The 13,697-nt window shown below is 42.7% G+C and overlaps 2 protein-coding genes across 7 annotated transcripts in view; both read left to right on the top strand.

Moving 5' to 3' along the window:
• Positions 1–7,882, top strand: part of hipk2 (homeodomain interacting protein kinase 2) — a 70,649-nt gene extending 62,767 nt beyond the window's left edge. For all 4 annotated transcript variants that reach the window (XM_030095519.1, XM_030095520.1, XM_030095521.1 and 1 more), the window contains exons 11-15: positions 186–368; positions 463–786; positions 1,634–1,878; positions 1,992–2,152; positions 3,127–7,882. In XM_030095519.1, the coding sequence (XP_029951379.1) occupies positions 186–368; positions 463–786; positions 1,634–1,878; positions 1,992–2,152; positions 3,127–3,588 (1,375 nt within the window). In that variant the 3' untranslated portion in view covers positions 3,589–7,882. The remainder of the gene's footprint in view (positions 1–185; positions 369–462; positions 787–1,633; positions 1,879–1,991; positions 2,153–3,126) is intronic.
• A 5,052-nt stretch (positions 7,883–12,934) lies between these two features.
• Positions 12,935–13,697, top strand: part of LOC115391326 (UPF0606 protein KIAA1549-like) — a 34,157-nt gene continuing 33,394 nt past the window's right edge. For all 3 annotated transcript variants that reach the window (XM_030095516.1, XM_030095517.1, XM_030095518.1), the window contains exon 1: positions 12,935–13,122. In XM_030095516.1, the coding sequence (XP_029951376.1) occupies positions 12,990–13,122 (133 nt within the window). In that variant the 5' untranslated portion in view covers positions 12,935–12,989. The remainder of the gene's footprint in view (positions 13,123–13,697) is intronic.

The following is a 13,697-nucleotide window of genomic DNA, read 5'->3' on the forward strand; positions in this document are numbered from 1 at the left end:
GATGATTGATCATAGTCCAAACTCAGCTTCAGTTAGGAGGCTGTTGGTGAATTGCTGGTTACTTGACAGAACACACAAGTTGTATTTGATTGACTGATTATATGTGTGTTTTTTTTCTACAGTTCTTCAATTTTCGTGTTTCTGATTGGCTTAAAGTTTTAACAGACACTTGTGCTTCACTACAGGAACTCCCACCCTCATGGCAGCCATTACAATCCCATCATGCAGCAGCCGGCTTTGCTGGCTGGTCACGTCACGCTCCCATCCAGCCAGACTCTCAACGTGGGCGTGGCACATGTCATGAGGCAGCCCTCGACCAATAACAGCTCCTCTTCCAAAAAGAGCAAACAGCACCAGATGTCTGCCAGGTACTTGAACACTCACAACCCGTCGCGCCGCCGTGATGGTCGAGCGTCTTTGTGTCTCACTCTCCGTAACCTTCCTCCACCGTCTCTCCATCAGGAACATGTCGGCCTACGAGGTGTCGTCCTCCCAAGTGGTGCTGTCTCCGCAGCGCTCCAAGCGGGTGAAGGAGAACACGCCCCCGCGGTGCGCCGTGCTCCAGAACGGCTCGGCCTCCAACTGCCCGCCCACGCAAGGCTGCGGGGGCGGAGGGTGGGGGTCCAACGAAGCAGAGCAGGCTTCCAGCACCACCCGCGACCATCAGCACCAGCACCACGTCCCCAGACAGACCATCATCATCCCCGACACGCCCAGCCCCGCAGTCAGCATCATCACCATCAGCAGCGACACAGACGAGGAGGACGATCACAAGCAAAACAATAGGTCGGTTCTGTTTTCCCAGGGATTAGTGGGGGTTTTGTTTGCCACAATTACACCAGGGATGTTCGCTTATCTGTGGGGTCACCTGTGCTTGTCGTGTTGCTGTGAATCGCTACTGATTAAAGAGATTTGTGGGGTTGTCTTTTTTTTTTTTTTTTTTTATTTGGATGTTCACAATGAACAGATCACAGAAGGCTGCAGTCTTAGATCAGCTAAGATAAGCAAATCAAACATTCTTTTTCAAAATCATGGAATGGATTTGCTTTTTATTCCCATTTCCTCTTTCAATCAGTGGATCTTCATTTCTACAGCGCTTTCCATGCAAAAATATTGTAGCACAAACTGCTTACACAACAGAAACACACTCAAGGACTAAATTTAAAATCACGGCAGCAAAGAGTGAGGCGAGCGATCTCACATCAACAGTCAGGAGACAGTGGAGCCGGAGTAAGGCGTTTAAAGGACAAGAGATAAAATGATTAAACGCCGAGGTAAAGCAGAAGGGCTCAGTTTAGCAGTGGAGCCACATATCGGTCATTTTATGTCTGCCCTTTGTTCTCACTGTGCAAATTCTGCAAATTCTATTCTGCATCCATTCATCTTCCAAATCACTTCATGTACTTCAGAATGCACAGGGAGAACATGCAAACTGAACATGAGCACGTCCCCAAAAGGTGGTCGGTTTTGTACATGTACCGTAGACATAAGATTAAATTTGGCAACCTCTGTGAAAAGGGACCAGCTGAGTAATTTACTTGAATTATGACTTAAAAATTAAAGTAAAATATTGCTTGAACTGCTTGGAATTCATAGTAACACTTAAATTATCCTCCTCCTCTGATGTCTCCAGTTCATCTTCGAAGCAGAGAAAGAATGTCATCAGCTGCGTGACGGTTCACGATTCGCCAGACTCCGACTGTTCCAGCAACAACAGCCCATACACTGTGGAGTCCAGACCGCCTAACAACAACAGCTACGACACAAAGACCACCATCCTGGACAATTACAACAACGGCAACCCCCGCACCATCATCATCCCCCCCCTCAAAACGCAGAACAGCGAGGTCCCCAGTGAGTGTGAGCGCCTAATGCCAGGTATATAAAACAGATCCTCCCCTCCCGCCTCAGCCAGGGGTTTATTACGTTGTTAAATACAGTACTAAAGTTGCAACTCCAATAAACCAGATGTGTATCCCTTCCTCTTGCAGATGCAATGAACCATCAGAATTCAGCTTATAAATTCAAATCCTCCAATGGAGTGGCGTCTGGCAATAATCACATACCCGGGAGCGTGACTGGTGGCGGGTCCTACCGACAGCAGCGCTCGGGGCCACACCCCCTCCAGCAGCAGCCTCTCAATCTCAGCCAGGTACAGCCAAATCATGTCAATGTGGCAAATGATAGCTTTACATTGTTGGAAGAAGATATATCCTCTCTATATAGATGTGTAATGAGATAAATGAAACATGTCTGTGTCTTTAAGATAGATATGATCTAACTGCATGTAAACGCTTTGCTGAACAGGAAAAAAACACAATAGTAACTAAGAGGAGATAAGTTGTCAGCACATTGTGCAAAAGTTGTAGAAATGCAGATTTTAGTAGTTTTTACCAAGAAGTGGAAATCTTGGTAAAATCTTTTTGAGTGACCTTGAAGTTAAAGCTGTTACAATATATTATATGGAGAACCGACGACTGTGTTCAGAGATTAACATTCAAACCATCATCACCAGACAAAACACATTCGGAAAGTCAAATCTGATGCAGGGAAACAGTAGATTATCAAAACTGCTGCATATTAAGAGATGTTTTAACATTCAGATGTGGCAAGTATCAAAGTATCACTGCTGTGGTTTCAGAATTTCAAAGTGATCATTCTCCATCAGCAATGGCTGAAAACCAAAGCTTCCTCTTCCTGTTCCCACTGGAAAAAAAAACTCTTCAAAGTTTTAATTGTAATTTGTTAATTTAAAGATGATCTTTCGCATAGTCAAAGCTGTGGTTAAAAATTAGAGCCGCAGATTAGCTTCAGAAATGATTGCAAGGAAATACACCACAGAAAATATCTGATAACAAGATCTGCAAATGGGAGTCATCAAGAACCAGCTGTGGAAATGTCACAATAACAGCTGCTGAGGGCTGAACCGATTTCAGTCGTATTGACAACAGCCTTAAACAACAGTGCATTTTTCAGATCTTTGAAATCACATAACTTTTAGGATAAAGAACTCTGAAGTTTGTGTAAATCTTTATGAAATCAGGCCAGGGTACGTCAGAGTAAACTAGCACTTTTACAGTTAAAAGACGTGAAATGATGTCTCTCTCTCTTCTTGAAACCATTCAGGCCCAGCAGCACATGGTAGCCGATCGAACGGGACACCGGCGCCAGCAGGCCTACATCACCCCCAGCATCGCCGCCCAGGCCCCGTACTCCTTCCATCACAACAGCCCCTCCCACACGGGAAACGTCCACCCGCACCTGGCCGCCACCCACCTGCCCAGCCAGCCGCACCTCTACACGTACACGGCGCCCGCCGCGCTGGGCTCCACCAGCACCGTGGCCCACCTGGTGGCCTCGCAGGGGTCGGCGCGCCACGCGGTCCAGCACGGGAGCTACCCGCCGAGCATCGTCCACCAGGTGCCCGTCAGCATGGGCCACCGCGTGCTGCCCTCGCCCACCCTGCACCACAGCCAGTACCAGGCCCAGTTCGCCCACCAGGCCTACATCAGCGCCTCGCCCGCCTCCACCGTCTACACTGGATACCCGCTGAGCCCCACCAAGGTCAACCAGTACCCTTACCTCTAGAGAAGACACTGACTGACACTGGAGAGCCTGACCAAGCGCTGCTGCTGCCTCCCTCGACCTCATCCCCGACCCGAGCTCCACCCACATCCCAAATATCTTCTCCTCGACCTCAGACAAAAAACAGAGACAGAGGAACATGCAATCCTCATGAAACTGTCACGTATAACTTGAAGATATAACGACGGAGAGAAAAAGAAAAAATAAGATTCGCAGCCTCTCTTGAAGGGAAAGTTGGGGTTTTGAATTTTTAGAGGGGTACAGTTCAAGAAGATTTCTTTTCAAATTGTTTTCTTTTCTTTCTTTTTTTTCCTTGAAAGGGCCAGTTTTTACTTTTTATTGCCTATTATATTTGCTTTACTTTCTGAGAAAAAGTGATGTCTCATTAGTTTTACAGGGAATTTTGAAGCGGGCCTTTTTTTGGGACAGTGGAGGTTTTCTGATTTTGAGTTTTCTTTTGTTTCCCCTCTTTATATTTGGGAAGTGACTGCTGAACAGGGGTTACTGACTGGAAGTTTGGAATCCCAAGTGGTTTGGGAAAAGGTGAAATACGGAAACCTGCTGCTCTTCAAAGAAAAAAAAATATTGATGGCCTTGAACTGTCTTAGTATTTCCAAATCATTCGTGGCGTGGGAAGAAAAGTGAGGCAAGTCCTCCCACTCCACCTCCTCCAGCAGAGGAGGCCTCTGGAAATAGAACCAACAGAAGACAACAAACTTTTTAGTGTATTTATAGATACTTTTCTTTATGTTCCACCTTTCTGACGATACTTCAGTTTTAGCTAGGTGTCTTAGCTGGGCCCCGTTCTTAGAATGTAGCAGTCTGCACCTGTTTGTTTTCAGATGAAACTTTTCCCCCCCTGATACCAATAGATTTCGTTTTTCTTCCTCTTTTGTTTTTTTGTTTGTTTTTTTTTCTTCAATGTGATTGCACAAAGTGGTTATAATAACATAGGCATGTACAACGTGATTGTCTGTGTGTGCTACTGTCAGCCATGCGTGTGTAGTCCACCTCCTCAACAAAAACCCTCCTCAAGTCTTTAGGTTTCGACCATTTTTCCCTCGTAGTGCCTTACAGATATAACGACACAGTTTACTTGGCTTGGATCCTGAAAAGCCACAAGAGACTATAGCTATACTTAGAGAGAGAGAGAGAGAGACACGTTTTCCCTGGTTTGACATCCTAATCGGGGCAGTTGTAGCTTTCTTCCAGGTGTAGGCTCAGGCCTTGCTGTTTCTTGTCTTTAATGACAGCGATGAGGAAGATTACCGTCGGAACTGACATGGCGCCGAGATATTTTACTATGTGTGCATGAGATAACTTGCCTGGGGTACTTACCAAAGTCGTAGATAAAAAAAGAATTGTTACATTTTCTCTGGATATTAATGTAAATAGGAAAATGTACAGTATAGCTCCAGCTGTGAAGCCTCCATCCCGGCGGCGCACAAGACGTGGCGGTAGTTTGGGTGTGCGTTAGTTTCTTTTCAGTCGCACAGGGGATCTGTGCATTGTGATCACAGAGCGGAGACATTAGCTCAGTTTGGGTTTTCATGTTCGTGGAGTGAATTTCAGCATAATGTTTGAGTCACGGTAGAGGTCATTTTGTTTTCTAAGGTTAAAAGCTAGTCCAGGAGAAGGGCCTGACAGAAAGTGACTGTTGCCACGGGGTTGATTCTGCGAGGCTACGGCGGTAGCCGAGCTGCAGCGAAGAGGCAGAGTACCGAGGGTTGTTGGAGAGGGATACTGTGTCGGCACGAGGGAAGGGGCTGGTTGAAAGCGCAGGGTCAGTTTAGGATGGGGCCGTGGAGGGCGGGGCGAAACTCTCTATCTTAAATGGGACTAAAATGGTAGCAAGTTGGCAAAGAGCAGGTTGATAGTATCACTGAGCCCAGGTGGACGGGTGGGGGCGGGGCGGGGCGGGGCGGGGCGGGGCGGGCACCACCTGAATGCACACCTAAAATCCTGATGAGAATTTGTTCGTTTTCTCCAAAGCGAGGATAACTGGAAGTTAATTTAGCCACGCTGGAGGTTTGGGTAGAGTCTCAGAGCTGCGAGAACAGCAGGGAACAGCCTGCAGCGTACACCTGGAAGGGCGCCTGGTGGATGGTTTGACGCCACTGTCCATTTGTCTTCGAACCAGGTACACCACAGACATCTTCACGCCAGCCGGACGGGATACCTGAACACTTAGAGAACCAATAGGGCTGTCGCTTCGTGTGTTTGCTGCTCCATTTAACATGACTTCATTTCCCGGTAGCCGATAATACTAATAATCCCCCCCCCCCCCCCCCCCCCCCCTCGGTCCGTTGGTCCTCTGGAACGTGGGCACATCAGAAATGCTGGTGGTTTAGTAAAAAGCCTTCCCTTGTCCTTCATTGTTTGCCATAGTACTTGCATTTGAAGTGTTGTTTTTTTCTTTTTTCTTTCTGTTTTTATTTAACATTATCTTGAACTTCTTGACATGGCTGTAGTACATGTTGTGTTAATTTTTAGAGATTGTTGCAATAATTCTTGTGGATGTTTTATCAGAGTGTGTGTGAGTGTGTGTTTTTATTATTATTATTATTATTATAATTATTATTATATGTCAGGCTCATTTCTATTTTGTAACCGGGGGGTTGATGTACAGTAATATTTAGTATTTCGTGGAGGTGGGTGCACCTGTGTAAAGTGTTGCAACACTGCTGAAGCTGGTCGGTGTTGTGTTGACGATAATCCACTGGGGCCCTGATAATACTAGGTAGGCTTTTGGGTGCTGCATCCAGGTTTGAGATCCATCAGTCCCTTGACGGGTTCCGGAGTGGTCTTTCATCCTCAACACAACAACAAGCAAACAAACAAACAAACAGACTCTCCACTCGCCGTCAGCTCCAGCATGCAAGCCTCGGGTCTGGGCCGTTCCAAATGTGACTGTGTGATATGTTGCTGGCTACATCATTCGTTTTGTTTGATTTTTGTTTTATCTAATGTCCTCCGCATCGCTGGGCCCTAAGCACACACATACACACACACACACACACATACACACACTTAAGGGAGATTTTTTTTTTTTCCAATTTGAAATCTTTTGGCTCCTCTGTTATGACAAACTACTGAAACATTCCACTGTTTGAGGGAATTAGGCATTATTACCCCATGCTACACTGCTGTCCTGTTCGCCCCCGCACCGCTCTCGTGCAACATTCTCACGCTGATTATTATTATTATTATTATTATTTTATTTTTTCTTGCTCGTCCCACCAAAGAAGTTGAAACAAATGGATGGTGTACAGCAGAGCACAGTACAAGCAGACAGGCAATAACTTCTGGTCCCATCTTTAAATGCTTTACAAGTGCTTTTGTGGACGTTTTGTTGCACCGCCATGAAACACACACATACACACACACACACGCGCGTGAACAGTGCAGAGGACTGGACATACATCACGCACACAGCACAGAGATTTGTTTCTGGAGGAGAAGAGCTCATGATTACACACACTTGGCCCCTATCGAGATTAAATCAATGATCAATAATTACGTCTCCAAATTGTTTGATAAGCCAGTTTTTTTTGTTTTTTTTTCAGTCGTCGATGTTGTAGCTTTATTGGTGTTGTAAGAAGAATGAATTTGTTTAAAAAAAGAAAAAAGCAGTTTGTTACACAATAGCGTGCCATGGAATAGAATGACTTGTAAAAATGAAATAATCAAAAAAAAAAAAAAAAAGTACCAACTATACCTTTAAAGCGATGGTCACCTGCACAAAATGAATGTAATACGTGACCTGAGACATCCGGAACGGCTTTAGACCTTCACTCAGTGGGTGACCATTCATTTCCGTTCTGCACCATTTGTGGCCATGCATGATGCAATAATTATACACATCTGATCTCCAGCAAAAAAACAAAACAAAAAAAAAAATCCCATATGAGATTAAACAGTGTCAAATTACAGCCGTAGCCCCCACAGAAGGGAAAAATCAATAATCACCGTTTCCTCAAATCCAGTGAAGAGAGACCCAGTCTGAGCAGCGCTGTGGATGATTACGTGTCGTGTATGATACTTTTGTCTGTCGTTCTGTTTCACATAACCAATGTTTTGTGTTTGACGATGTCAGGTGGGGGGAATCTGAAATGTGAGCATTAATGTAGATCGAGTGACCTTACAACTACCAAAATGTGCTTAAGTAGAGTGTAAAGACGTTTCGTGTCACCGAGGTGAGCATAGCCTTCCCATCTAGCAACTTTAGTTCAAGTACTGCCTTCCAAATAACCAACAATACCTCCAAAGCTTTAAGGTTGACATTTGAATTAGAGAATAACTTAATAAGGCAGAGTCGATTTCTCTCTTTCAGAGAACGCTGGTATTTTCCTACAAAACACTCTCAAACTTCCAGTTTTTTGCTCGTGGTGTTGCGGTGCATCCTCCTCGTCCTGGAGCTTTGGAAACAATAAGAAACATTCCGTGCAGTGCTGTATTAGTCTTCTTCGAACAAACTCCTCCAAGGTGACTTGTAGCTTAGTAAAAAGTGAACAGACAACCTGCAACATCAGAGCGCTGCGCTCTCGTTTGGCTTCAATCGTTTGGCAAAGCCACAGCTGCTTCCCAAAGTGCAAGGAGTAACGGACAGGCGCTAGGTGGAGAATGAATTCATCAGCTAGTAACACAAGCATTCTTAAAGCCCTTTTTGGATAAGAGTGTTCAATGTTTTTTTGTTTGTTTTTTTTCTTTGGTTTGTTTGGTTGACTTTTAACCTTTGTTAAGGTGTTTTGCTGGCTATTCCTTGGGGGAATTCAGGGTGAGGTGGTCAAGGTTTGATGCCATCGCTAACAGAGTGTCACAGCCGCGTATGAATTTAAAAGCCAAATCTGACCCAAATCTGATTTCTTTCCAATTTCAGCTATTAATTCGCATAAGCAAGAATATGGACTTATTTCAGTCATCTGATATAATTCCAGATGCTCTCTCTTTTAATTGTGTGATTTTAAGGAATTTATCTTCTCCAACCAGTTTGTTTTTTGTGTGACAGTAGCTAATGAAATCTGGATATGGTAGACCAAAGCAACACTGAAAACTAGATTTTCTCATTTTCACTTTACAAAACGATCAATAATGAAGCTTGAAATCACGTCAAAGAGACAACCCTCTCTGAGGATGGCAAACCTTTGTAGCCGTCGAAGCTACTTGCACAATACTATTTCTAAAAAAGCGACAGATCCATATTTTCAGGAGACCTAAGAGTGCATCAAACCCTGACCCCCTTTTGTGTCCATTGCTGTATGGTTTCTCAATGGTGTAAAATCTCATTCTTTGTCGATGAAGCTAATGTGTGCTGCAGTATTTCCTAGTATACTTCTCTCTTAATTGTCTTTTCTTATTTCCTTTTTTGTTTATCGGGGTGTGATGTCTCATTATTTCAATCTGTTGATGTAGCGTTCTATGTATACCCTGTTCCTTAGCCTAATATTATTAAGTATGTTATGAGAATGGATATTTTACTGGCTTTATAGAATGTTTAAATAAATATAATAATGACAATAAGAAAAAGGATTAATTAAACCTCCTAACAAGTTGAGTACTTGCTACTAAGCGCTTGTGTTACCATTATGATGTTGTGTGCTTCTCTTAATCATTTTCGTTGTAGAAAAATGGAGTGAATTTATATTAGGCTTCGAAAAAACTAATGATAGCATTGTAAATTTTACAGGAGGATTTTAACAGGCAAACAGCTTCGTCAAATAGAAGAATATAGTTATTTTAATTGTCCTCTTTACTAACTGTAGGGTGAGAAGGGGCTCGCGTTGTGGTGAACTATGTTATAGCTTGTTATTCACTGTTACTTTTGATCATTTTTTCGGTCTCCGAGGTGAATCGAGTTATTAATGAGAATTTGTATGCTCACATATGCATATTGTATATGTGTAGAAATGTAATCACACTTTGTCTTGGATTTACATTAAACTGTTAAGTCACGGCACACGTCTCACGTCTTTCTGCTCTGCTAACACTGCATGGTTTGAATGTTTCTTCATATCTGTGATGGGAACAACAAGCTCTGGAGCAGGCCCTGGGTTAGGTGCATAACTGAATTATTGTATGTTGACAACAATCAAACAATAATTTTCTTTTGTAAAATATAATTAAACATTGACACCAGTTCAAAGTAAGTTTATTTCATCAGAATCTAGATGTATATACTGTCTATTCTTCAACATTGTGCAGCAGGATAGCGTTAGAGCGACTGAGACCAGACTAAATAGGACTAAATCTCCTTCATTATGTAGATAATTGATTTCATTAGATTCCACCAATGAGCACACAAGAAAAACAATTATTTAATGCCATATTCTACATTAGATTTGTGCATTGAATGAACAAAACACAATTTACTACACAATACTATGGCAATCGGTTTTTGTTGAATTTATTCAGTCATGTAATAAATCCTGCTTTCACCACATTTAATTCACGAATCTGATTATTTATCTGTATCAGTAAATCTGAACATCAGGTCTTTACTGAGCAAGTGATAATCCAAACTTTAATTTTTTGTTATATTTTAATATTTTAATGGCTATTACAAAACACATTTACACATTACAGTTTTATTTTTATTGTTATTTTTTTGCAGGACAATAGCACCCAGAAGTGCACAGTGTGTGAGAACTGAATTGTAAAAACTTTTTTTTAGGACATTCAATCAGAGTTTAATCTAAAGTTGTGACAAAATTGTTGGTTAGCTAAAACTTCCCAGAAGGTTTTAGTAACTGATACTACCGCTAGGTGGCGGAATATACCAAAACGTGCAACAGATACCCTGACTTGGTTGTTCTGTGCATAACAGCCAAACTTTCATTCACTTGAGCTTGTTATGAGTATTCCTTTTTTTCTCCTGCAGTAGCTTTCTTCAGAAATACCTTTGACATGTGGTAGCAAATGAATAGCCGTAATTAAGTGTGTGACACAGGATTTCTTTATTTCATTGGTCACCAGGTTTTATGGCTTGATCAGTGACAGAGCTGGGCATCAGCAGGCCCTCGGGCCATACATGGCCTTTTGGAAACACTTGACCGGCTCTTGGGGTGCCACTTTTGAAAGTATAAATCAAATGACTATTAGGGTGCACGTAATATTTGCAAGTTATAATTGGCTTAAATATAGGCTAATGTTTTTTTTTAATTCTATTGGCACTTAATACATTAACAGTCGTCATTGTGTCATGCACCTTAGAGAGCAGAGCAAACAACTTTACAAATTTGGTGCTTTAAAGCGGGGAAAAAAAGTTTCTTGAAGAATTATATGTAGTTTTTAATTTTTTTTTTAATTATAAAACTTTGAAATTTAGAAAAACTGAATCATGATTACCAGCGTGGGAAAAATTGAGAAAAAAGCAATGCAATTTAACAGTAACTTATAAATATGACACGAACTGCTATTTATCAAGGTTAGATTATGGAGTAAATCTGAACTAAAATAAACGTACGTTAAGTCTGTCTGCAAATTTCTTTTTAATGCATTAACGATGCTCTGGGGAGCTGATGAGGGCCAATTATATCTGATTATAATTATGCCTAATTGAAATTGTTGGTTAATTAACTGGTTTTAAAAATGGTGACATTATGTAAATTGTAGTTAGGCTCGGGTAAACTTACCAGCGAAACAAAAAAATATAAAACAAATATTAAATATATTTAATTCCGGTTCAAACCTGCAGGTTTATATACCTGGTTTAGGTGCATCATCGCACGAGGCGACGTTGCCGTGGAAGCCGCAGACGCCAGCCGAGAAGGACCAACCTAATACCAAGAGCTCCCTCTGACTGACAAGAGCGTCAGCCAATCAGAGCGCGTTTTGGTAAATTAGCAGCTAATCAGATCTCCCGGGGGGCGGGGCTAACCCAATCCTCAGGACAAGAGAAGGTAAGCGTTACCAGAAGAGTGTCAGATGAAAAGCAGCGGCCAGGATGAGCGCCACGACATGACTTGAAGACGCAGCTGACGAAGATTCACGCACAGATTTCCACCCATTCAAGGATATTTTCTTTCACGCAAAGGAACTGATAAGAGTTGGAGCCCCGTTTTTTTTTTTTTTTTGAGGGTAAGTCTGCATGCGCAGCTATGAGCTGGCTGACAGGAATGGCAGGAGGAGGAGGAGGAGGAGGAGGAGGAGGGGGATAGAGGCAACAAAATCTCTTTTTTGTCTCCACTTCGGTTTAGATTTGGTTTAAAACACCAAGGTATGTGAAATAGACAGGCTTTGCGCGTTTAGCCGTGACGGCCAGACGGATGTGGACCGCTTTGTCTCGGGTTGTGAAGAAGCACATGACGGTGAGGCTAAAGTAACGGGACGGGATGTAGGACAAGAGAGTATCATGATGGAGCCGTGAAGCCCACACCGAGGGGTCTGAGCTGGATCGCACGTCCCGGTTTACCTCTTTTACCATGTTTCTCATCCCTCTGCTTCATGTCGGTGCTGCCTGTTTAAGAAGATGTCAGTGTTGGTTACATATGAATGTTCGATATTTCTTTCACACTGTATGAACGCAGACTTTCTGGACCCTCATCTCCTCCTTGTTTGATTGTATGAATCTGTTTTTTTTCCACTCAGAACAAACATAGATGATAACTTTTACAAAGGCAAAGCCCACAAATGTACAAAAAGGAAATGTCCTTTGGTATTCAGAATATTTCAAATATTGATGACTATAAACATAGACTGGACGCACTAAAGCTATGATTTCACATCCGAGTCAAATTTCATGTTACAACTTTACCGACAGGGTAAATGGATTTCACTTAAGTCGTGCTTGGCCGCTGCTTGAGCAGGTTACACTGTTAATCACATTCACTCATTCACACAGACATCCATTCACAACATCCACTCAGTCCCTCCACTGGGTGTAATTTGGTGTTCAAGGGCACTTCAGCATGTGGATAGAAGACGTGTCCTTCTGATTGAGAACTGAACAGTCTAGCAACATCCCTGAAGAAAAGACAGGCTACACAGATAGAGCAACTGTCATAAACTGAACTTTCTTTCAACCCATGTGTTAGAAGTATAAACATGATATGAGATCGATGCTCATTTCATTTAAATGTCATGCTATTTTTTTATATGTCACTCTTAAACATCTTCTCATGCATGTATAGGCACACATACATGTGCACATGCAAAGTCCACAGCAAGAAAATGAAATCTACTTCAACTCATAAATGTTGTCACTTAATAGTGAAACTAGAGGATTCCTTAAAAACGAAGAGTTGTGGTGTTGCTTCTTTGTTTTCAGGAGCCATTTCCCACTGTCAGGATGTGTCGGCCGTGAAGTGAAGAAGTGGCCCAGACTAACCCGAACCTGAATGGTCTCTTTGGGATGAGGCTGCTCTTCTTAAGTGGATGAGATGCCTTGACTCTACACCCACCGCACCATGGCAGGTTTAGTCTCCTTTGTGGGTTTGGTGGCAATGCTAAAGACTCTCACGCGTGCCGGCTGCCAGCGTGCCGCGTTTCTCGGAATAACAGTGTTGGTGACAGTGATCGCATCTGACTCACCTGTTGCAGGTAAGCGAACACCTTTCGCTGACTCACACAACACCATCTGCTAATTTATTCCCTGTGTTACTTACACAACCGGCACAGATCAATATCTGGTACTACAGTCAGTTGCACATGTTGGCTGATGAATGCAAAGCAGAATAACAGCGTGTCGGTTTCGTCCCACAGTCCGCAAGTTAATTGGTGGCTCTAAATTGCCCTTGTGTGTTTAACCTGTACATGGTATATTGTGCCTTCTTTCGTTGTCTCCTGGGACATCTCAGGAGTTGGATTTCACTTGTTAAACTCAGTGAATGTATTTTATTTTGCAGTATGTTGTAACTTCAGCCCTTTTGCTTTGTGAACATTACATAATCTGACTGAACAGCAGTATAGATTGCATTAAACTGAACTTGTTCAGTTTGTCTGTGCAGTCGAGTGTATTATTGGCATCCAAAAACAAGCCAAGCAATATCTTCGTCTCCATTTCTTGTAATCGCCACACTCCCATGCCTGTTGGATTGTATTGACGAGTAATCAGTTCTCCACCATCTAGAATAAAATACAACTGCCTGAACAATTTAACAGTCCTCTTTAAGAAA

This window comes from Salarias fasciatus, chromosome 7 (assembly GCF_902148845.1).
Source record: "Salarias fasciatus chromosome 7, fSalaFa1.1, whole genome shotgun sequence".
Lineage (NCBI taxonomy): Eukaryota > Metazoa > Chordata > Actinopteri > Blenniiformes > Blenniidae > Salarias > Salarias fasciatus.